General features: G+C 35.7%; 2 protein-coding genes across 3 annotated transcripts in view; one reads left to right on the top strand and one right to left on the bottom strand.

Moving 5' to 3' along the window:
• On the bottom strand, nucleotides 1-25,010 carry AIMP1 (aminoacyl tRNA synthetase complex interacting multifunctional protein 1). Of its 2 annotated transcripts, XM_014062224.2 has the most exons (8): nucleotides 24,885-25,010; nucleotides 23,059-23,165; nucleotides 13,966-14,099; nucleotides 10,429-10,542; nucleotides 9,488-9,649; nucleotides 8,830-9,035; nucleotides 6,570-6,738; nucleotides 1-246 (listed from the first exon to the last, which is right to left on the bottom strand). In XM_014062224.2, coding segments are annotated over exons 2-8 (954 nt in total). In that variant the 5' UTR covers nucleotides 23,061-23,165; nucleotides 24,885-25,010; the 3' UTR covers nucleotides 1-79. The 2 variants fall into 2 exon arrangements, with proteins under 2 accessions (XP_013917699.2, XP_013917708.2); XM_014062233.2 differs by lacking the exon at nucleotides 23,059-23,165.
• The window catches only part of TBCK (TBC1 domain containing kinase), an 89,440-nt gene continuing 88,250 nt past the window's right edge, over nucleotides 24,975-26,164 (top strand). Inside the window, exon 1 of the mRNA XM_014062210.2 lies at nucleotides 24,975-25,077. The gene's annotated coding sequence lies outside the window, so the exon portion shown is untranslated. The remainder of the gene's footprint in view (nucleotides 25,078-26,164) is intronic.

Here is a 26,164-nt window from a genome sequence, read left to right as displayed (position 1 = left end):
TTTTCAGTGAGGCAATATTTATTTATGTTCATATTTTTCCCTTCAAAATTATCTCAAACTTTTCCAAGCTTGCTTTCATTTATTTGATTCCACTGTTGGCCATCGAAGGAGCCCTGCACACACCTTTCCCTTTCACTTCAAATGGCACTCCTTTGTATGTAGCAATACATTGGTCATTGGTCTGAAGATCAGGTTGGATCTGCTCCCATATTTTCTTCTTGGGATTAAGTTCTTTCTCAGGTTCACCTTTTTAAAAAAGGAAAAAGGAAGATAAGAAAGTGAAACAAAGAATTTGAACTCATATTCTTTCACAACATAAAGGAATCGATTTATATCAGCAGTTCCCAACCTTTGTGGCTTGGTGGTCCGGTGAGGGGAGAGGGGAACCAGGCCACCATGATGGGCAGGCCAATGCGCATGTGCACGCAGGGCTGATGCCCAGACACATGTGTGCACAGCATAACTTAATTGTGCAGCCTAGTTGGAAATAGGCCACGGCCCGGTAGTGCCAAGACTGGGCAGTGAACAAAGGACTGTGCAGTGGACAAAGTTTAAAAAAGATATTTGTTCATCCATCCATCCCAATCTCTTGTGAAACCTTAGTTGAGAAAAATTGAACTTAAACTAATAATATGAGTTGAAAAAAAGTCAAAACATTGTGAACTTCCTCTTCTCATCCTTCTTCTCTATAACTAATTATTACAATATACCTGCAGAAACATTATTAACAACAGTTAAAACTGACTTGGTTTCTAGCCAATATATAAAAGAATGGTTTAGAACTGATTTAAAATTCCAGCCGGCAGCAATGAACAGTATCTATGAAAATTAATAATCAACCGTACTTATATCTGGCAAACTAATTTAATATCATCTTCAAATAGTATCTACAATATAAGATACATTACTTTGGGTTTCTTTTGTCTCACCTTTTTAAAAAAATCACTCAAGTATGTTCAAACTGATTAAAAATAAAATAATGCAGCCTTCCACATGTAACCTAGTTATGGGATAATAAGAGTTATGCCTTTTTTGTTGTAAATAATCCTGAGGTTACAGCACAACAGTAGAATAATACAATGCCCAAGAGTAAGATTATGAAAACCATTTAAGTGAGCTAGGTGTTCTGCTTCCCATCAGGAATGTGCAAGACCATGCAGAGTAGCAGTAATGCTTTATTCCTTATTTCCTTAGTACGGGACTCACACAGCAATCTGTGAACTTACTATGAGTATATCTTCTAAAACAAGGACTTCTTCTACCATCTGAAAGCCCTTGTGTTAGGTACCTATTATGGGAACTAAATCCAGGCATTCTACACATTTGAATTTTATTCATAGCCCATTAGAACAAAAGACAACTTAAGTCATCTGTCATGTACTAGATGATATATAGGTTAACAGACAGAGAAATGCTAGTGACTTCCTATTCTTATTTGCAAGAACAGGTGGCTAGCAAAGAAAAACTCGCTCAAAGATCTACCTGGCCTATCATTCTGTTCCTACAAGTAACCAAACAAATATCTACAAAAAATCCTGAAGTTACACGTAAATATTAATAGGTTCTTCCAAGCAGTACTTGCTAGCAAGTACTAGTCTTCAAAGTAATGCCAACTTCCCAATCAAAGACCTTTCTAGCCATTATTTCATTTAAGAAACAATAGTTACTGAAGCTATTTTAAAAGACAGGAACAGATATGCTGCAATACAGGAGGAATATTGTTTTTTATATAAATTCCAAGCCTAATATTTTCCTGGAACCCAAAGATTTAAACAATTTAGCACCTGTAAAGGATAAAAATTACAGCAAGTATAATAGAATTATGTTGGAGAACAACCATTCTGGATGGGAAGAGCGGTCAAATTCTTCAGTTGTAATGTAAGTACAAGAGGGCAAAGTCTGACTCCCCATTGAATGCTGTTGGACTTTATCTAATGTTCCCCACAGACAACCTGCCGCTGTGGGAAGATTCCTGTGAAATAGAGGAGTTGAGCAATAGTCACTCTAATTTGTACTCTACATATGTGGGTCTGGTTCTTCACACCTGACAGATTGGTATTCAAATTAACAAATGGTTTTTGAGAAAGAAAAATCAACTAATGACAGATGTTTATACACGAGCATATTATCTGCCCACCCAGTTGCCAGTGAACAGAAAGAAATCTCACTTTTATCCTGGTTATCTATTAAACACTAGTGCATCTTTGTACTGATCTACTCTGATGTTTCATTAGAAATTTTAAAATGGCACATTTTAAAGGTCAGAGAGGAAGCTGGACACAGCAATAAAAATATGGCCATGGCCATTTTGGATCAAAATGGTTTCGACTATACTATCTGGTGGTTTGAAATAAACTTTTCAGGTTTCTTTGTGGCCTGGGAACAAAGTTTCAGTGCATAAGCCATAAATCTCAGACCAACAGGTTATCTTCTAGAGGCGAAAAAATAAGTAACTTAATGGCAATTAAAATGACATCTCCTCACGGTAAAACTTTTCAAATAAAATAAAAGCCTCTTTATGCAAAAGAAAATATATATCAAATCAAAAGAGCAGGCAAGTCTTTAAAATGCAAACATTACAAAACTGAATTTAGTTTTCAAGAATAAATTAAAATCTGGATTTTATTACAGAACAACCTTCTGGGTTCTATTAAAACTTGCTTTGGAATACCCAGGCAAACTCTCCAGGGATCTGTGGCGAGCTTGTATTAGATTAGCACAGGCACCACTTTTAAACATTACCAGAACACCATGGTGTATGCTCCATAACCCCCCCCTTCTCATCCTTTTCTTTTCAAGAGAAACAAGTCTTCTTCAAGAGAGACTGTCTCTCTTGAAAGACATCTATAAGAAAAAATGGAGAGAATTCTTGGGGATAGACATGATATTTTTTAAGTATAGCATTCAAAATACTGTTATTAATAAACATCAATCTATAGTGCTGCTCTGACTAAAGAATCATTAGTAAGTAAACAGCAATTTCCCACCCAATATGGGACAATCTTCCTTCAGCATCTTATCAGAAAGACAAGTCTAAACAAAGTATTTCCGGTGATATAAATGCAGCAACAATAGGTTTTTATTTTAATATAAAAGTTTATTATATTGCTAAGCAAACTACTACTCTGTCATTATTGCAAGAAATGTTATATAATAAGGTGGAGAAATTAGAGAAATGACCAAATATAATGCTATTTTTCAATCTTTAGTATACTGAAGCTTGTTAAAAAATAGGGATGCCTTTATTTCATATCTACCAGATTTGTGAGCATTATTTTTCTTTGGTGCTTTAGAGAGCAGTCTCCTATTTTGCAGCTAAGATATATAGTCTCCAAAGACTAAATTTATCAGAGGTAAGTTATAAATCCTTCATTTGAAACTATTAAAAATCCACAGTTATTTCAGATTTCCCATCAAAGAGGAATCCCATTCACAAATTCTGTATCTCTCATAACAAAGTTAATTTGTCATGGCAGCCTCTCAATTGTGTATGTAATGCAGTTTGCTAAGTTTGTGGCAACAGAAGGAGGGATACAGCATTTCCCCCTGCTTCCTGTCTGTTTATGAAAAACTGGACTTATAAATCGGACTCTTAAAAGACACTTTATAAATCAAAATGGCAATAAAATATAACAAAAAAGGAAACAACAATCCATCAGACTAAAACCACTATAAAAACATATCCAATTGCAACAGGGCCATAATCATCTGTAAAAGGAAATTCACTAACCAGCAGCAACTCCCAATGTTTTATTTAAAGAGAATGTTTTGTTGAAGAAAAGCAGAAAAAAGGAACAATCATATGCAAATAGTGTGACATTTTCTATAACCTCCTGAAAATGTGATGAAAGTTTCTAGAATCTGAACAAGCATAATTTCAGTGGTGAGTATGACAAATCTATTTGTGTGCGCACAGTACTGCACAGTGTGGGGAGGCCCAAAACATCATAGAAAACCATCTTCAAGTGGAGTTACCAGTGAGTTAATTAACAATTGCTGCTATGCCTTTTGGAGATGGTGATTTGATTGTCTAGGACAGGAGTGTAAAACTTGATTTCATTGAGGGCTGCATCAGGTTGTGTTTGATCTTGGGCGGGGGTGTCTGTGTGGCTAAGGCAGACAGGGCCAGCTTGCCATCACTCATGTCACGGGTGCTTGTGGTGGCCCACGTGCTCTGCCAGCGAAAATGGGCTCCTGAGCTCTGTTTTTGGCTCTAACTGCCTTCTGGAATCCTTTCCAGTGAAAACAAAGCTAATGGGCAATAGCAATAGCAATAATAGCAATAGCAGTAGACTTATATACCGCTTCATAGGCCTTTCAGGCCTCTCTAAGCGGTTTACAGAGAGTCAGCATATTGCCCCCAACAATCTGGGTCCTCATTTTACCCACCTCGGAAGGATGGAAGGCTGAGTCAACCCTGAGCCGGTGAGATTTGAACCGCTGACCTGCTGATCTAGCAGGAGCCTGCAGTGCTGCATTTAACCACTGCGCCACCTTGGCTCTTATGGAGCCCTCCCGAGCTCCATTTTTGATGCAAAGGCACCGGAGGTCAGTCCTTCATTGTTTCCAGGGCACCCCATAGGTCAGATCTAAGCACCCCGAGGGCTGGATCCAGCCTTGAGTTTGACACCCCTGGTCTAGGACAATAAATATTCTAGCTACATACTAGCAAACTGTATTATCTTACTTGAAACATACCAGTCTACAAGATGCATGAAATTATTCCCCTACAAACATTGCTAACATTTAAATAAATATAAGTATGAAAATTTATGAAAATTCACTGCAAGAACATACACTGTCAGCATAAAAGATTGAGGTCAAAGAAACAACAACATACAAACACACACACACACACACACGTTTTGAGGGATACTATCATATCTTTAAGCAACTCTTTTTTTCCACTACTCCATAGGCTACGTGATAGGAAAAGTAAGTTTTGTGGCTGTGAAATCTATTGGTTCAGGTTCTGAGGTTACCTACCCCGCCGGATTTTTAAATCTGTCTTAAAATATAACTTCATTTTTATGGAATCCCAACTAATTATAACCAAACATGGCTTGCCCTCCTATACTTTTCTCTCAAGCTCAATTTCAAAGTTAGCGCTACCACTTTTTGGTTAAGAAACTTGCAGAAATGCCTCAAGAGACTATGATTTAATAAAATTCTGTTAGCACTCTTGTCCAGCTGTATATTTTCATTCTTCCTTTTATAGAATTATAACTTCCTCCAAGTTACAATTCTATATAATAACCAATAATGGCTTTGATGGCATTGCACCAATTATCAAGTATACAATGTGCAGACTTCTATATTTTATCATGTAAGAAAATAAGAAAACCTACTTTTATAATATTAAGTCTGGATTTTAGTTTTTTCCCCCTTTTCCACTTCTGCAACTAAGAGAACACTGCTTTCCCTAAAATTAATTCTGGAATAAGGAATAGTTACAAACTTTCTATTTTAAAACTTAAAAAAATCTAATCTTATCAGAGGACATGTATTATTTTTCCACTTTTAATTTCATATCATACTGAAAAATAACACATACAATATCTCATAGATAATTCCAAAGTGGTTTTGACATCTGTGTTCTCCTTTTTGGTTGATTCTGCATTAAAGAATTTTTATTTAATCTAGATAAACAACAAAATTGTTTGCCTATACTGTACAGGTAGTCCTCAACTTACAACCACAATTAAGCCCAAAATTTCTGTTGCTAAGCAAGACATTTGTTAAGTGAGTTTTGACCCATTTTACAAACTTTCTTCCCAGAGTTATTAAGTGAATCATCGCAGTTCTTAAATTGGTAGCATGTTCATATCACAGTTGTTAAGTGAACCTAGCTTTCCTCATTGACTTTGCTTGACAGGTCACAAAAGGTGACCATGGGAATGCTGCAACGGTCATAAGTGTGAAAAAATGATATCAGTCCCTTTTTTCTGTGCCATTGTAACCTTGAGCAGTCACTAAATGAACTATTGTAAATCTAGGAATACCTGTATCTATTAGAGAAGCAATTATTTTTTTAAAGTTATTTGAGCAAAATTTCTTATTATTGAAAACATTTTTACTAGTTTTATCATCCTTAGAAATGTATTCTACTCTCCCTTTGAAGAGTGGGGGATTCTATATATGATCCACAATTTACATATTGGATTGCAGAAGGTCCAGAACACAAAAATTAAACATACACCTTTAGTAAGTAGATAAAAGAGAGCAGCAAAGGAACAACATTATTCAATACTAACCTTATGAAACACAAGATATGAACTAGTGTGCGACTTTAGATAGATAGCTGGCAAAAAACATACTCCTTAAAACATTTTTCTTTGAGACATGCATAATAACTTGGTACACAATAGTACTCTGTATTACTTCTCTCTTTCTCTGCCTCCTTAATAGCATTACCTATTAGTGAACAGTCATTCCTAAAATCTTATTTTCATTTTTGTTTAAATTACAGCAGATACGCAACATTTAAAACCACATTATAAATGTTTTCATAATTCATATAAAAAAATTCTCATCAATTTCTGTTCAATCTTCAAGACATTTCTGCTTACCTGAAAAACCTTCAAATGTAATTTTTTCTCCAGGAACAACTCCGTTAGGAGGAAGTATAATTTCCACCTTTTCTGGTGTGCTAGCACACATCACCATGCCTTGGGACACCACTCCTCTCATTTTTACTGGTTTTAGGTTGCAGAGAAATACAGCCATCCGATTTTGCATCTATATAGAAGTTAAAAGAAAAAAGTGGAATTTAAGGAGGCCTTTTCAGGTTTCTACCAAATAAAGTAGTAAGAAAAGATTAATGCATAGAACATGGAGCAAAATATACAAATAATTTTTTTCTTTCTTTCACTAATACAACAATACAATCAAGAAATATCTAATTAAATGTTAATGGTCCTCTAGCATACTAATGCAATAAGAAGCAATAAAAACTTTAGCATTGTGTCCTGATGTGGTGGATGATGGTTGAAGCAGTATTTTATTTGATTTCCATTTTTAGTTATCAAAAGTCAACTTTTAATTGTTAAATTAAGAATTTTAAATTAATTAAGGAAAATGTAACAAATATGTCAAGTGGTTTACCACTCAGGATAAAATATGTTATGCATATTTACAAATCCCAAATGTCAGGATAGAACAAATGTTTGGAACAAATTAAATTGAAATGGTTGCACATATAATATGCCTTCCAAGACATTCATTTAAACTCTATAGGCTTCTGTTCCAACCCAGATTTGAAGGAGAGAAAAGAAAAGTTTTTTTTGATGTGACACCTGGTGACTTCATTTGGACATATAGGTTTTTTGGAATTGCTATGGAAGCATTTTGCCATTGGCTTCTTTTAGGGCATGTTTTCAATTTCCCAACATACAATTTCCAGATGGTCTCATTCATAAATGGAATGAGACCATAACTCAAATAAAATTTGCATCAAGCTATAATTTGAGGAAAAATTGATAGAAAATCTATAGCTGATTAATAAGTCTCTCAACAATTGTCAAGACATATAAATCTTGTAACAATAAATGTTGGAAACGGCATAACAAAGAAATACCTTTTTACCATACATGGTTATGAAAAAAAATCAAAAGTAATGGATGAAAATATGCCAAAAATTCCAAAAAATTCTGTAAATAACATTTGAATTAAAACACAAATATTTTATTACATATTATCTGAGAAAATATAAGTGAAAAATGTAAGATAGTTTATTATGATATATGGTAATAGCAGCAAGAATCAATGTGGTACAATACTGGAAGAGAAACCTTGTAGCTGGGGGAAAATGTTGTCTGTGTGTGTATATGTATGTTTGTGTATATGATTGTACACTATGTATATATTCTTTTGACTAATTTTTATTTTTAATTCATTTTCTAGCATTCCTTTATATCCAGGTTTCTATTTTTGTATTTTTTTCACTTGAGCATTTTAACCAATATAAATGCAGAGTGGTTTAGATCACATCCTTTTTAACAAGAAACAATATTCCAGAAATGACCATATTGGATTTAGGTTGCAGATTCTTCACTATATAAGAAAAGCCAAGCATGCTACACCATAAAGTAATGGTGTGCTTGGTATTAGTTAAAGCATGTTTCACATTAGATAATGATCACAACAGAAACCTGTGAGAAATTAGAACAATAAGTAAAACAAATATTAGTAGAATGCTATGAAAAATACGTTCTTCTGATCCATGAATATTAAGAATAATTTGCTCAGTATATTATAAGGTGGATTCTGACTGCATAACAGAAATTCAGATACAAATTCAGACATTATATGAACAATAAAGGTTAAGATCCTTGTTAGTTTTCTTTACTTCTGGCATAGAAATATAAAACTTTTCCAACTGTAATTGAACAATGTGGGTTTTGGAACGTTTCTAAAAGTACAAACTGGACTACTGAAGATGACTTTTGTTACTGAGGAAGAAATGTAAAATCTTGCCTACCGGCCTTACCAATGTTCAATGTATTACAACTGATCACCAGACTAAGCTTCAACTACAAATATCTAGAAGACAAGAGTAGGGAACTAATGGTAGGGTATGCTACATAGATCTCAGAGGACTACTTGAATCTTCAAACTAGTAGATTTTTTTTTGAGATAAGGAAACTATTAAAAAGATATCAAAAGTTTCACTAAGTAAACCTCTAAGCCTCAACTTCAAGATCTCAAGATTTTGAGATTTAAGAATTTAACAGGAACATACTATAAATAGTTTTACATAAATGATGAACAATAATAAATAAAAATGTTGATAATGCCTCAAATAAGACATCAGAGATATTTCATTTATACCTCTTCTAAAGGAACATGTTTCACCAAACCGCTGACAACAGTTCTTAGATTTGCTTCTCCAACATCAACTTCCTCAATATAAAGACTATCAGCATCTGGGTGTTTCTTTGCCGTCATAATACAACCAATACGAAGATCAAGCCGAGAAACATCTAAAGGCTTTGAATCATCGTTTGCAGCTGACTGCTTTTTTTCTTTCTTTTCTCCTACAAAAAGGAGGGAAACCAAATTAATAAATCCTGATGCAATTCACTTCACAAAACTACCTATTTTTTTCTTTTTTCATTACAAAAACTCCCTTATGTAAAGTATTAAGAACACTTTCATGACATCAAAACCAAAAACATTGCAATTACATCAACAACTGTAATATAAAGCATAGTGGTAAAAAAAAACATAGCTATTATTTACTCTAACAACAAACATGGCATCAAAAATAAATCATTGTTCCTGTTTATCCAGTAATCCCTACAATTCCAAAGCATAGTTGTAAACAAAAAGCATGAAAAATCTTCAAACTGACAAAACAAAGTCCAATTTCCATTTATAGAATGAGGATAGTTACAAGCCTGAGAGCAGTTGAGAGAAAAGCAAAGGGTACTAACGTGTAGAGTTGAGTTAGAAAATGAGCCTGCCGAAGTCTCCAATAACATATTACCTTTCTTTTCTGTTTTGTCTTTCTTCTTCTTTTCTTCACTGGGTCCCTTGATTTGTTGTTTAGGATCAGTTAGAGCTTCGGCAGCAGATGATGTTTGAGAGAGATCTTTGGAAAATGAAACTGCAGAAGCCAAGTCACTAGGTGGCACAGATACTTGTTTCACTACAGTTAAACACAAAATATTCATTCCAATTAATTAACATCTTGATTCTGATATTTAAACTTATTTAAACTTATTTTGTGAAATCTGTTGGAATAAAAGTACATTGTTAATTGAAAAAATATTTTCTTCTATGTACTTTTTAAGCCTTCTGGTATTTTTTTCATATCATGATAATTAATGGTAAAGAAAATTGCAAAGATCATAATCAAACGCAGACAAACTAAAGTGTGAAATCACTGATGTTCATGTGGATATCTTAATCCAGATTTTTTTTAGATGGTTTGATTACAATGAGTTAATAATACAGTTGAGATATAACCATACATTAAAAAGAACCAAAGGATAGAAGTTATAAACTGCATATGTTTATGGATGTTTACTGTATTGTACAAAAAAGATCAGACCTGACCATAACCTTTTTCAACATTTTCAACCTTATCTGCAAGTAAAGTTGTATCAACTTGGTCTTTAAAAACAAACAAAACATTCAAATATTTCAAGTTTGCCAATATAACTTCTGTCTGAGATACTATAATGCAGGGTATTTCTTAACCGTCACCAAAATCTCTTTTGCCAAAGAAGCATAGAAAACACAGTAGCAAATATCTTTCTTTTTCCTCCTGATTTTTTACTTCTCATTCAGATCACATTAAGCAAAAGAAATGCAATTCTGCTGCCCTTCAATGCTCTTTTTAATGTTTTTTTAAAAAATACTGGACCCTACAAAAATAGTCCTATAAATGAGGTATGCTTGCATAAAACAACACATTATTTTTACCTCCATTTCGAATTTCTGCTTGGATCAATTCCTGTTTTAGCACTTCAATTTCTTTCTTAAGTTTAGCATTTTCAACACGTAGTTTCTTCTCTTCCCTCAGAGACGCCTGCAAGACTATAAGAGGCAGAACTCTCATTAGAATCACTGCTGAATTGTTAAAAAAAGGGTTGAGTTTCACTGCTAGGAGCTATATACTGGTAACAGAACACTTGTTTTGAAAACTTCAAGACAATGGAGAAATCTCCTAATTACTTGTACCTTATGTACTTGGATTAAACATTTATATTAAAAATACAGAGTTACACTGGATACATTTACAAGTATGAAAGTTCCCAGAATCATTTACGAATCTATTATGAATGCTCAAATATCTGATTTGAAAATAGTGTCATGATATAAAAACAAACAAACATAAGCAAAAGTCACGATAATGGAAAATGCAATCAAAAAGTTCCATGTGATTTCCATTAAAGCTTATGGAACAAGGAACAGGTGTCTATAGAGAGATCCTATGGAATGCCTATATCAGCACTCACTCCAGCTTTTCTAAATATTAAAACAGATATTTTACCACCCGGTGTTGTTATTAAAACCCTGCAGTAATACCCCCTGAACGCTGTGTTTTCCAATTAAAGCCATAACATATACAAAAGGGACTCCTTATTCAATTCACACTTCTTCCCCCTTTTCCTTGGCATATATTCTAAGAAATGAACTGTTGTGCTTTGGTTCTGGTGGGAATACAAGCTGGAACCATGTTATATGCCTATTCCAATGGAATGCATAGCTAAACACTTTATTGTTTAAATGTTCTATAACAAGAAACCAGGAGTGGAAAAAAGATGACAGATTCTGGAGATATTATCTCGTAACTATGTGAAAACTGTTGAAAGGTTTCATTTCATATTTGTAAGTAGAAACCTTGTTTATTGACTCTAGGCCATACAATCTCTTAGATCATAAAAAGGACAAAGTTTTAGTATGCATGCATTAAATACAAAGCTTAAAATCCTGAACAATAGAATATAAAAAATATCCATATGGCAACCATAATATTGTTGAACATACAATTTTGGTTTTATTTTACAAAAAATTCAGAGTAGTCAGACATGTATCTTGATGTAACTTTTTAAAAAATCAGATAAATGGGAGATCCTAACAATGGAGGTGAAAAAGTAAATTCCCTTCTTCAGGAACTGTAAAGTTGCAAAAAAATATGGAGAATAGCAGAAAAAGCAAATTCAAAATATAAACAAAAATACTAAGTGGGGGTTTGCAAATAAAAAAAGAAAAGGATTCAGATTTTTTCCCCAAATGCTTTTCTAGCAATGGCCATAGAAAGTTGTCTGTATTTATTTATATTTAATCAAATTTGTAGTTTCAGTATCTATATATGTGTATATTACTGTTCTTCCCTGAGTTGCATGCATGTGCATACACTGGGAAGCACAGAATGGACTGCTCATCTCCATTCTGATGTTGCATATCCAGAAGTGGAGGGGGGGCAGCTCAGATTGGAAAACCACAATATTTCCAAGCTGCTGCCCAAAAGCCTTTCCCATAGGAAAACAGTAGGGGGTTGAAGGAAGGGGGGAAATATTTTTCTCAGCAGTCTCTAGTTGGCTCTTCTATTTGCCAGCTTCCCTTGCCTAGCTAAATGTTCAATATTCAGAGAGTTATCTGTTGACAGTCCCTTTATATAATTTATTTCTAACATTCCATCAAGTTAGAGAAAATCAAAAATAAATAGAAACCAGGCCAAGTCTCAAGGAAACAGTGCACAAATGGTGACAGGAGGTTACTGAAGAATGTTAGTGAAGATTATTACACACACACACACACACAGACACACACACACACACATTATACATAGATATATACATACATACATACCCCAACTGCTCAATAAAAATAGCAAAATATTGACCGGTAACCTGGACAAGGCCTACAGATTTTCAAACAGTTCAGACCGGTTTAACAAAAAGTTAATCAGAAGGAACAGGATTGAAATTTGAAATAAATAGATATATGATTACAGAATATGTATTTGGTCTGAATGTGTTTCAGTTTTGAGGATCAAGATGAAGATTCTAGGATACTAAAGAAACTAACCAAATCCTTAGGAAAAAACCAAGAAACTGATGAGGTGTCAGATTGGAAATGAGTGAATATTGTCCCATCGTAAATAAAAGAAAATCAGCAAACTTCAAACCAATCAGTCTATATTGATAAGTAGGAAGATTTTAAAACAGATCATATGTTATTGAAAACAATGTAATAATTAAGGTAGCTTAAATAGATTTGTCAAGAACAAGATATGGGCTAACCTTATCACATGTTTGATTAGATACAGTAACTTCCTTAAGATGGTAAAAATACTGTAGATGTTTGCTGTAATAGTTAAGGTGCTGGCCTAGAAACCAGGAACCTGGGAGCTCTAGGCCTCCCTTAGATATGTAATAATTTGTATTCAACTAACAAAACAAGAGCATGCTCATTAGAAAACAAATTCTAATTGTGGACTAGATGGCAGTTCTTTTCTTAGGGACATAAAATCAAATGCATCATTACCAGGAATATCTGGTTTAGTGGTAATAGGTGGTTTGTTTTTTAAAAAAATCCTTGTTAAAGCAGTTTAAAGACCTAAGTTGGAACCAGGACAATGATGTGGCTGCAAAAAAGGTCAAATGTAATTTAAGGCTGCATCAAGAGAAAGATAATTTCTGATTCACAGAATATAGTCATTCCACTAAATTCAGCATCAATCTAACTCGATATTTCCGACACAACACGTTTAACCATTATTCACAGAAATTGGAACAACTTAGGGAAAGGCAACAAAGAGGCAAAGGTGCTATCAGTCTATTCACACAGATTGAAAAAGTTGAGTGTGTTTAGCCTTGAGAAAAAAATAAGTGAAGTATAAATATAATAGCATTATTTAAAGATCACTAAATGTGTCATATAGAAGGTAAAGACCTCTTCTTTCTTGTTCCAGAATACATGGATGTAAGTTACAGGATAGAAGAATGGATGTAAGCTACAGGAAAGCAGATTGTGATTGAATGTTAGAAAAGAATTCATAGCAGCAAAGTCAGTTCAAGACAAAGTCTGTGAATTCACCATTTCATGCAGTCAAGCGGAGGTTAGACAACTATCTATTTAGGATGCTATAATTTGGATTTCTCCACTAAATGAGTGGGACTGAATAACATAAATCATCCTTTCAACTCTATGATTCTATTGACTATAAAACCATAATTTCCCTTCTTATTGTTTTTACAGTTTTAATTCCGGTACCTATTAGCCATAACTATAGTGTTTCTTTAAAAGAGTGCCGCCAAATATACCCCTTGACAGCTTTTAACACCAGGTAACTTGTCTTCTGAATTTTAAAAAAAGTGGGAAATTAGGTGTTGTTATAGTCTTTTATAGGAAAGCTATTATCTGAAATAGGTAATAAAAATAATTAAGTTTAGATTTTACTAACTGATTTAGAATGGATAATTAATAATCTATTTTAATGTTATGTCTTACTGGCTTTTTCTTTCAGAAGAGCAACTTGCTGCTTAAGATATTCAATAATTTGATCTGCTTCAGCGCCCTTCTGCTCCAGTCTATTCAACACTGCATTGTTGGCTGCCATTTTCATCAAGGATCGGACTAAAATCCTAGATAAAAGAAACAGGATAATATAAACATGTCATTAATGCAATTATTTCCAACCTTGTTTTGAATAAATAGATTGAACGTAACTAATAACATATTCACTTTTTTCCCTAGAACTCAAAGCTCACATTAACTTGTCACACTGACTTTGCTATGTATAGTCTTTACTTTTACTTTACTTAGTTTACTTTTTAGTTATAAAAAGGACATTTTATCTATCATCTGTAATAACCATGTTTTTTCTATATATAACAATATACATTCCACTTTTAAAGACATAAAAGACAAACTGAGTCAACTGAAATCAAACATTTAAAAGATGGATCGTTTTCCTTGTGAAAAAGTTTTGTGTTCTATGGCAAGCGTTTTCTAAGCTGTAAACCTGTTTGAGATTTTGAATCTTGAAATAACGGAAATAGTTATTAGTAAGGCTATACATACGCACATTTGCATACGCCAATTTCTCTTACCAGTTCTTTCTGAAATATTCTATCAAATTCATCTTCTGAAGCCAAATTTTACCCTTTTACTAATTTTCATTGACCATACTAAGCACTTGACTTATACAAATTTCTGGTGGAGTAAACAATAGCAAGAATGACAGGCAAATAAGGATTGCTTCTTTTCTAACAATTGCTTCACTACAATTTCTTCTATTCCAGACATTTCCAGCATAGTTTTTTTTCTGGATATATTTTCAAAACTCAGCATCTTAAAACATTCAGGTTAAGGAAGGTCATTGTACAATGTCTTCTTATGTTATGTTCTCTCCAAGACTACTATGCTTCTGTTGGTTTTCATCAAACATAGGAATATCACTTATTTTCTTCCTTCCGTAAAGCATATTTTTATTTAGTCTCATCATAACACATAATTAATCATGGCACAGATCCAAAGTTACAACTACTGTAGGTCTCTCTTTCATTTCTCTTCTCATGGTTTATTTTGGTTAATTTAACCCTAAATTCAAACTCTGAGACTAGCAAACACATCTATAAACTAGTTATTTTTATTAGCTTATACCCCACTTCAATTTAATCAGATTTTGCTTACAATATCCATGAAATATTTGAATTCATGTGGCTAGCTGATCTGATTCTTCCCCACTACAGATTCTTCCCCACTATAGAATTAAGATTCTATATTTTACTGCAAAAATCTGTAGGATATATTAATACATTCATTATATTGCCATTCCAATATTCACCTGTATGCCATTATAATCATTGATGAATATGACTGGGAAATGTCCAGGAATGGAGAACATCCAGAAATATATAGTGTCAGTTAATATTACTATTTAATTGAGACTCACTAAAATGAGTGAGCTGTGTATGGCAGTATTTGGATCTATACAGTATTTTATTTATGTCTTTTAGGTTTTGTATTGTTTTTATCTTTTTACGATTGTGAATGCACAGATATATCCTGTGGTAAGATGGCTGGCCAATAAATTTTACAAATGAAAAATGAATAAATAAAACTAGCGAGAAAATTTAATTATTTATTTAACTGTTTACATGGGCAATCATGAAAAAATACAGAATGCTTCCACAACCATTACATTCACAAAGCACTTATTAATCCACTCTAAGGTATTAAAAATACACACTATTCATTAGTACTGCTTCTATCTGTTTAATTAGGATTAATTTAACTAATTTATCAATTTGTTCTGAGGCCCTTTGAATAATGGGTGCCAGAAAAAATTCAATAAATGTAAATCAATCAATTCACTTATGAATAATTACAAGAACTTGTAACTGAATACACAGTAGGCACTGCATTCTTAATCATTAAGCAAACTTCTTTGGTTGACCAAACTCTTAGTCTAACATATGCTGAAGATAGCATGTATTATTATCTACAGGCCCATTCTAAGTTAATAGAATATAAAACCCTGAATAAATAGGACTTTTATTAACACACTGCTCGATATCAAGCATATTTAAGAAGTAAAGTTCCCAATATCCAGATGACTTTAGTAGGTTAATGAAAATTGCAGAAGTATCTGAAAATCGCAATTCATTTCAATATTTTTGGCAAATTTCCTAGGAATCAGGGACGATAAAATTCACAGAATTGGATCTTCAATTTACTTTAGAATGACTCTTAAGTATAGATGTTATATATATATATATATATATATATATATATATATATATATATATATATATATATATATATATATATATATATATATATATATATATATATATATATATATATATCATACATCATAGGTCTCCTAGAGCAGGTGGCAAGCCCCTGTTCAATTCTGATCTGAACCAGAGCTGGATTTGGTTAGCATCTGTGTGGGAAATCACCAGGAAATCCTGGAACCATGGAGAAGTCAATAAAACATCAAGACAACAATGGCAAACTGTTTCCATATTACTGCCAAGAAAACAACTTGAAAATGTACAGGGAGTTCACTGGGGATCAAGTTTAATCTGAAAGACATTTTACTTTTTCCTTCAATCAACAGAAATCTCCCTCTCTTCCTCCCCCCTCCCTCTGTCTCAAGTTTCTTTTGATAAACATCAATTTGGATTAGACACAAGGCATACCAAATCCAGTATTCTGGCAATATCCAAGATTCTGTGGACAGATTCCTGTTTTGATTCTTTTACCTTCCCTTCAACAGCAGAGACACTCTCTGATCCCAAAGTTCTCTAACTCACAAGAAGGAAGTATTTTTAGGATGTTCCTATTATTTGAGACAACAGTCTGCTCCTTTTGAAATTACTCAGGTGACTATGGATAATCCATAAGCAAGAAATAAGCAAGCAGCAATCCTGCTCCATATATACAGTATATACTTAAACTGTCTAGCAAATGGTAACTATACAGAAAAAAAGGATCTTAGCCATGAAGATTTTAGGCTTTTTCAACATCAGGAATGGACTTAGACAAAGGTTCAACAGAGAGAATTTTCATAAAGTGACCCACAGCTGCATAAGTTGGCTCCAGGGTCTTTGGGGAACTGAAGGCTGCAGAAAGCATAAAATACTGGCAAAGTTACCTCCACCAGAAGCAGCTTTCTGTAAACAGAATTCTCCTTATACCTCTCTGAATCCAATCACGCACATTTAAAGAACTTGAAGCTCATTACAAAAAGTAGTTACTATCCCACTGTAGAACCTCTATGCAAAAGGAAGACATCTAATATTCCACAAAAACATTTCACTAAACATTTAATAGCTCTGGCACTCTCTATAGCTTTGGCACAAATTCAAATTTTTTAACCATTGCCTGGTCTTTGCTTTTGGCTTTTTATATTTCAACAGTTGCAAGTTATCAACTGTTGTCATGAGCAGGCCATGCCCACCCCAGCTCTGTGAAGGCAAAAAAGTCGCAATACGAGATACCAACATGATGCGGCGAGTTTGACACCCATGCCCTATACCGATTCAGACAAATTGTTATCCAATCTCTTCTTTAAAACTTCCAGCATTGGAGCATTCACAACTTCTGGTGGCAAGCTGTTCCACTGATTAATTGTTCTGTCAGGAAATTTCTCCTTAGTTCTAAGTCTGAGCGGTGAGTACCGCCACGTGTGCACTGGACCCGTGCCCCTCCTGGCTGGTCGCGAACAGCAAGGAGGTGATGCGGAGCTGCATCCAGGCGATGGTGAATGCCTCCCTTCGGGAGGGCTTCTTTCCGCCGGCACTGAAGACAGCGGTGGTGAGACCCTTCCTGAAGAAGCCATCTCTGGATCCAGCCATTTTGAATAACTACCGTCCAGTCTCCAACCTCCCCTTTATTGGGAAGGTTGTTGAGAAAGTGGTAGCCTCTCAGCTCCGACGGTCCTTGGATGAAGCCGATTATCTGGATCCCTTTCAGTCTGGATTCAGGCCTGGCTTCAGCACGGAAACCGCTTTGGTCGCACTGACCGATGACCTCTGGAGAGCCAGGGATGGAGGCCATCCCTCCATCCTAGTGCTTCTTGATCTCTCAGCGGCCTTCGATACCATCGACCATGGTATCCTTCTGCGACGGTTACGAGAGGTGGGGGTGGGAGGCACCGTTTTTCAGTGGTTCTCCTCCTACCTCTCGGACAGGTCACAGTCGGTGTTGGTCGGGGGGCAGAGGTCGACCCCTAGGCCCCTGAAATATGGGGTCCCACAGGGTTCGGTCCTATCCCCCCTCCTGTTTAACATCTACATGAAGCCATTGGGTGAGATCATTCGGCGGCACGGGATAAAATACCATCAGTATGCGGACGATACCCAGCTGTATCTGTCCGCCCCGTGCCAACTCAGTGAAGCGGTTGACATGATGTGCCAGTGCCTGGAGGCTGTCAGGGTCTGGATGGGGGTTAACAAGCTTGTGCTCAATCCAGACAAGACCGAGTGGCTGTTGTGTTTCCCTCCCAAAAATTTGGTTAGTATTCCATCACTCAGGCTGGGGGGTGAAATTCTACACCCCTCAGACAGGGTTCGCAATTTGGGAGTCCTCCTGGACCCACAGCTGACCTTAGAACACCATTTGTCGGCTGTGACCAGGGGGGCATTTGCCCAGGTTCGCCTGGTGCACCAATTGCGTCCCTACCTGAACCGGGAGGCACTCGCAATAGTCACTCACGCCCTCGTGACCTCAAGACTGGACTACTGCAATGCGCTCTACATGGGGCAGCCCTTGAATAGCATTCGGAGACTTCAACTTGTCCAGAATGCAGCCGCGCGAGCGATCGTGGGTGCACCTCAGTACACCCACGTTACACCTATCCTCCGCGAGCTGCACTGGTTACCGATCGGTCTCTGGATACACTTCAAGGTGCTAGTCGTTACTTATAAAGCCCTACATGGTATTGGACCTGGATACTTGAGAGACCGCCTGCTGCCAATTACCTCCCAAAGACCCATTAGATCACACAGGGCTGGCCTCCTCCGGGTTCCGTCTACTAGCCAATGTCATCTGGCTACCACCTGGGTGAGGGCCTTCTCTGTGGCAGCTCCGGCCCTTTGGAACAAACTGCCCGCAGAGATTCGGACCCTCACCTCTCTCCAGGCCTTCCGAAAAGCCGTTAAAACCTGGCTGTGTCGGCAGGCCTGGGGTTGATGAGTTCCCTTCCCCCCTCGATCTGTGTGGCTGTTGGTTGTTTTTAAATGCCTGTATTTGTAGTTTTTGTGTTCCCCTTTCCCTCCTTGGGTTTGTGCGCCGCCCTGAGTCCCGCTGGGAATAGGGCGGCATATAAATAAAATGAAACCTAAACCTAAACCTAACCTAAGTTGCTTCTCTCCTTGTTTAGTTTCCACCCATTGCTTCTTGTCCTGCTCTCAGGTGCTTTGGAGAATAGGTTGACTCCCTCTTCTTTGTGAAAGCCCCTGAGATATTGGAACACTGCTATCATGTCTTCCCTAGTCCTTCTTTTCATTAAACTAGACATAGCCAATTCCAGCAACTGTTATTTCATTGATATTTCGTTAAAGCTTACACCTTTTCCATGAATCAACAGCAGAAAAACAATGAAAAATAGTATGACTCTTTTATAATAAAATTTAGACTTTTGAAGAGAAACAATACAAAACCAAAAGATAAAGATGATGTTAAGCTGGTATAGATTTAACATACCCATATTTTTTAAGTGGAAAAAATGTTTTCTTGCAAAGATCTTACTAAATTGTCTTCAAATACTCTTACCCGAAAATATGCTTACCCAAAGAATATGAACTCAATAAAATTCAGGAGGAAAATATTTGTTTTTTTATAGGATTACTTTCGCACAAAAATAGGGGTGGGAAAAATAAAGGACGATGAGAATATACCGATAGTTTTAATGATATATAAAATATGAAAAAGAATGCCCTCACAGCTTTCTGTCTGTTTAGATGCAGAACAGTTAAAAATAAAAGAAATGAAGGGGTGAACAACTACATCTTTATGTAGAGAAAAGTCATTTTTGAACTCCATGGAAAGAATACAAAGAAAATATCATAGAAGAAGAAACTAATATTAAAACTGCTAATTCAGACAGAATGTCATGTAGCAAAATGGGTAACCTAAGGTTTGATTCCCATCCACTGCTTTTTCCTAGAAATGTCAAGGACTAGTAATTTTGCTCAAACTAATGATGTTGGGAATCATTAGTTTGAGCAAGATTACTATTCCATTGTCTCTCAGAATTGTAATCAATGGACACTGCTGCCTTGGTGTCTTCATGAGAAGCAACTATCTGGAACACTTGTGGGTGATGTGGAATCATCTCCTTCGCCAGAGAGGAATTACAAAGGGTTCTTTATTCCACCATGGTTGTTGGCTCCACTTTAGTTCAGTTCACCATTTCTACCCCAGAAGCTGTATTATACAAATCATATTTTTGTTATAAATTGATCTATAAAAATTCTTAATTTTAATGATTATAGTATAGTCTGTGTAAGGTAAGGTATTGCCTCTTCTTCAACTTCCCTGACCCACTATCTCTCTTCCATCTCTTCTCCGTTGGTCGCCAAGTACAGGTAGTCCTTGACTTATGACCACAGTTGAGCCCAAATTTTCTATTGTTAAATGAAACATTTGTTAAGAGAGTTTTGCCCCATTTTATGACCCTTCTTGCCACAGTTGTGAAGTGAGTCACTGCAATTGATAAGTTAGTAATGGGGTAGCATGGAGAGCAGTTGCCTATAAAGTCGCCAAGAGTCAGACATGATTAAATGGTTAAACCAATCAACATCTTGATCAAACTTCCTTCTTTCTACTTCCTAAGCACTTTCAAAAATTGCTTGTTTATTGCTTTTCAGCTTTTAGGAACCATTAAACCGACAGGTCTGAAAACACCACATATATTTTCTTCAACTCTTAGCCAAAGAGGTTGTATAAATTTAAATTTAAGGACTTAAATTTTTTTTGATGAGAGCAAAATGGTGATTAGAACATTGATTTGGGTCAATAGAATAAGGGCCCAGATGGATTTAAAATGAGATATTGGAATTAATGATAAGAATTTTTTGTAATAATTTTTTTTTTGAATTCTTAAGAACATGATAAGATGGGACATTATATGGAAGGAACTAAAGATTACAATTAAAGAATATTTAAATTGTACTACTACAGAAAGGAGAAAAATATTTATTTTTTAACAATGAACGCAGTGGATGATATCACTATCTCCCTCTATAGATAAGATGTTATGGAAAGGAACAAGTTTTACCATACAAGAATGAGACAGAACTGAAAGTGGATTTAAAAATGACAAGCTATTAGAATTGTAGATGCTACACTTGACATGCAAAAGAAAGACACTCAATAATTAAAAGGGATGTAGAAATAAACCGAGAGAGGGATCTGGATAGTTTTTCTATATTGGAGATACAAACAAGTTAATCCTTTAAAGAATATTGTGAGAAAAGACAAAGAAAAAAAAAGGAAATCAAGTTCTAGAATATTATTTGAAGGAACTAAAAATTAAGATTGCTAAAAGTAAAAAGAAGCAATATTAAGGTGGTTAATTTATTCAAGGTTAAAATGGATACGTTAGTTCTAGGACTGAATTGACAACGTTTTAAGGATTTGTTTATAGGCAAGAGCTTAGATATGGGAAGAAAAGATCATTGTCTTTAATGAGAAGACAATAAGTTATCAAAATTGAATATATTTGTTATAATGAAGTCATTTTTTAAATATTTCTTTTCTTTACTATACAGTTTTCTTTACAGTATATCCAAGTATTATTTTTCTTTTATAATTTTTAATATTACTATTAAAAAGTAACTCAAATAAAATATCAATAGCATAACGATAGAGCAAAAAGTCCTATATAAGCAATCCAAATTATATATAATACATTTTGCAAAGCATTTTATAGTGCAAGGAGTGTTATAAATTAAATATTCAGGTTTTTTTCCAAAATGTCCATTCTCTGCAATTCTAAAAAAAAAAAAAAGCCTATTTTCATGCCCTTCCAAATATTAGCAAAGCACTTACACTAAATGGAAAAAAGACAAGCGAGCTAGCACATAACTCTAAGTACCATATTTTTCAGAATATAAGACGCACCTCTTTCCCTCAAAAAAGAGGATGAAAACCTGAGTTCGTCTTATACACCGAATACAGCATTTTTGGCCTCTCAAAACCCTTCACCAAAATGGTTGTGCATAGTCTTTAGGAGGCTTTCAGAGTGCTCCTAGGGGCTGGGGAGGGCAGAAATGAGTGAAAAACTGGCCCAGCCCCCAGGAGCACTCTATAAGCCTCCTAAAGGCTATGCATGCCCCTTTTTGACAAAAAACGGGCCCTATTTTGTGAAAAATGGTCCATTTTTGGGAGGTTTGCAGAGTGCAAAAACTTTTTTTTTTTATTTGCCTCTTCAAAATCTTGATGCGTCTTATACTCTGAAAAATACAGTAATTGATTTGTCAAGGATCTCATTTATTGAACATAAGGAAGGTGTATGTTCAAAGTATTCTACTAAACTATTTCACTATAGCCACATAGTGGAAGGACTAGAAATAAAAAGAGAAAAGCTTTAATAATCTTAGAATCACTTATAGTAAAACTTTCATAAGGAAAATTAAATTCGATTTTAGTTAATATTTCTATATTCTATAAAAGTATAGAAATGAGCAGCAGAAAAATTTGATAAATACATTTAATAAAATATAGCTCACTCTGACATCTATTATTAGAACTGACTTCAGCCATTTGTCAAAAATGTCTTTGACTTCTTCCCTTCAATATGAAGCTTAGCTTGAAGATGTCTTACTGAGAGAAAAATACTTTCCTGAACTGGATAAACAGTTTAGAGGGTAGTGATGAAGGAACTACTGGTAATATAAAAAAATAATCAAGCACTGATTTCAGCACCCTCTTCCATCTTTTATTAAAGCTCTGTTCATATAATGATATACTGGCCTTAGATCCTTATTTTGCACATCCGTATCTTATTTCCTTCACAGTAATACAAATATCCTTCCATTTGATGCAAAAGAATGTATTAGGCTACCAAATGTTAGTTTCACTCACATTTAACAGGTACTGCCAGAGAAGAGATTCAAACTGCAAGGTTCAGTGGAAGATACGACCCTCAACTCTACTTCCTCTTCCCCACCAAATTTGTCTTTTGTGAGCACCTGATATTAGGAGAGGCAGAGTTAACCATGCAAATATCCCTTGACAGCATTAAAACAGGCCTTGAAAATGCACGTGCACTATCATATTGACCAATTCTTTTTTCCTTTAAGAATTAGGCTGCATTAAAGACCAAGGGTGGTAAGCCAGTGCAATGAACAGTGACATCTGCACAGACAAAAGAAAAAGAATGCAAACGAGATCTTAAAGGCACACATATTGAATTTAGTATACATAGGATAGAATTAGGCAAGTTCAGGTGTAAATAGATTAATGGAGTAAAGATAAAGTAAATATACATACACAGGCACATTCATTCATTTTAGTAAGTTTACAGCCATCTAACTGGAAAATCAGCTATCAGAAAACCAAATTATCTTATGTCACCAAGAACATCAATTGCCACATGCCAAGAGTTATGAATGAACACTTCCAAAGCAAAAGTTCTAAAGCTAAGAGATATTTTATTAAAATATTTTTTATTTTATTAAAATAAAATAGGACCCTAAACGTGTTGAAACAGAGTTGCTGCATTAAAAAGGTGAATATTCTAACATTTTAAAAGAGCAACACTCTTTAAGGTGAGCTTTTATGACTGAATCTATGCATATAGTATGTTCATTACAGCTGCCTGAAGAAAAAAAAACTTCTTGTATAGGGTTATTATTTCATATCTAGGCCAATAACTAGAAGCAGCTCTCAAAGTAGTAAGAAGTCTCCCCTCCCCACAAAAAAAAACACCCAGTTTCCAATGTACTGAACTGAAGGCCATCTAAATGAATCCTGTGCTTTCTAGCATTAAATTTCTATGGAGATTTCCAGTCATTCCATGGTAGTCCCAAAGGTGCTTTCCTAAGAGGCAATTGGACTTTCTGGTTTTTCTTTTGAAGAGGTTTCGCTTGTCATCCAAGAAACTTCTCCACTTTCCTTCCAAAGGTCATGTATGGAAAGCGGAAAAAAAATCTTAAAACAGAAAGCCCTAGCATGAAACTTTCCTTTCCTCCCTTCTCCTTATCTGTATATCATCTTATCTCTGTGGGTTGGCTTGAGCAGGGAGAGAGGGGAAAAAACCTAAGGTAAAACTGTAACAAGAGAAGGCAAGGAAGAAAATGAAGCAACAAGTTCAGGAATATATCGCTACTCCTCCCTCCCCCCCCCAACCAAAAACTTACTATTTATTATTCTCTCAAGGCATTCGCGGGATTCTTGACAGCTTCGACCTCCCCCCCCCTATTCTCCTCCTCCTCCTCTCCTCTCCTTACAGCAGACTTTTTTTTAGACATTCCCTGAATACCTATCTTTCCCCAGTTCCACAGATGCCAAGAAATAGCAACACAATAAATAAATAAATAAATAAATAAATAAATAAATAAATAAATAAATAAATAGCGAGAGTTTGAATTACTGCGTATAGATATTCCTGTCACCCACTCACCCCTTTTACGGGCTCTGCCCAGCCACCCACTCGTTTCTTCCCAGCTATTATCAAGAGGAAATTCCACTCCCCCCCCCCCGAATCTACAAGCCTGACTTTGTACCCAAAAGCAATGGACGGGCCCCATCAGAGCTCCCCGCTGAGCGACACCCCTTAGGAGAAAAAAAAAAACCAGAAATCCAGGCACGCGCCCCATCCTTAACGGTAAAAGGTCACCCGGCCACCCTTCGCTAATCTAAACACTCCCCCCCCCCATCCAATCCAACACATACCACATCTCACTTACCCGTTTTATCCTACTTTTGCAAGCAGAAGCTGGGATAGACGGCTACGCGCAGGCGCCGACCACGGGGAGGCCGAGGAATGCCATGCGCGGCGCGTGCGCAACCGCACTCATTCCTGGCTTTGGCCAGTCAGGCCTTTTTGAGGGCGGAGTCGGGAGGAAGGAAGGAGGATCAGCTGGGGGAGCAGAAGGATCGGTAGGCTGGGCGGGAGGGTTGGTGGGGAGGGTTGCTTTTGCATTTTTTGAGGGGGAAGGGGGGTGAGTGTGAGCCGGGGACCGCGTTTTTACGTGCGTTTCCTTGCACGGGCCGGGCCCCCGGAGGTGTAAGAATATAGCTTTGTTCGCACGGTTACTCAAGCCACATTGGAGGTAAGCATTGTGTGTTGGATCAACCCAAGTCGTTTATCAATTTTTAATAGAATAACAAAATTGGAAGGGACCTTGGAGGTCTTCTAGTCCAACCCCTTCTCAGGTTGGAGACCTTGTACCATTCCGGACAAAATGATTGTCCAATTTCTTCTTACGAGCCTCCAGTGTTTGGAGCGCCAAGAACTTCTTGTGGCAAGCCATTCCACTGATTAATTACCAGAATAACAGAGTTAGAAAGGACCTTGGAGGTCTTGTAGTAGTCCAACCCCCTGCTCCAGCAGGACCCCATTTCAGATAAGTGACTGTCCAATCTCTTCTTAAAACCCTCCAGTGACAGGCCGTTTTTTTTTTACTATGATTCACATGTAAACTGTTCAATTTGAAAAGGGAAATGAAACCACTGTATTTGCTGATTTCAATTATTCCGCAAAAACAGAATTGTTGGCCGAGTCTTTTAAAACCAGACATATAAATGGTCCTTGTTGACAGATAATGATAGAGATTCATTGTTATGAGCTGCTTATGAGCAACACAGTACTGTCTGATATGCTTGATTATTCTTCCATTGTTTGTTATGTTAGATTACACTCTTTCATTTTTACATGGCATGTTGATTGAAGTGATGGGTAAGTGCAGACCAAGATAAAGCAAAGCAGTGGATAGGAAAAAATACACTTAATTGTGAATATTGATTGTATCATTCACTATTCTGTTTAAAAGAGTAATCAAATCCTAATTGATTGGGAAATAGAAGTATAGTAAAGGGTAAGGGTAATGGAAATGCATCATTAGATGCACAAGGAAGTAAAAAGGCTGTAGAAAAATCTGCCTGAAGAGTGATCCATCTTGAATGCACTTCTAAATTAGGCATATCTAAAATCAGATTGGAAGATTTAAGAATGTTTTAAAGGATA

The sequence above is a fragment of the Thamnophis sirtalis genome, unplaced genomic scaffold, assembly GCF_051295495.1.
Source record: "Thamnophis sirtalis isolate CommonGarterSnake01/CBP01778 unplaced genomic scaffold, rThaSir2_p1.2 scaffold_10, whole genome shotgun sequence".
Taxonomy (NCBI): Eukaryota; Metazoa; Chordata; class Lepidosauria; order Squamata; family Natricidae; genus Thamnophis; species Thamnophis sirtalis.
The sequence above is the reverse complement of the archived record's forward strand: the minus strand, read 5'-3'. Positions and strand labels throughout refer to the sequence as shown.

Coding starts and splice junctions, on each gene's coding strand:
- AIMP1 (XM_014062224.2), bottom strand. Junction 10,543..13,965: donor TCTTCTGAAAGAAAAAGCCA/GTAAGACATAAC, acceptor TGCCTCTTATAG/TCTTGCAGGCGTCTCTGAGG. Junction 9,036..9,487: donor AGACAAAACAGAAAAGAAAG/GTAATATGTTAT, acceptor TCCTTTTTGTAG/GAGAAAAGAAAGAAAAAAAG.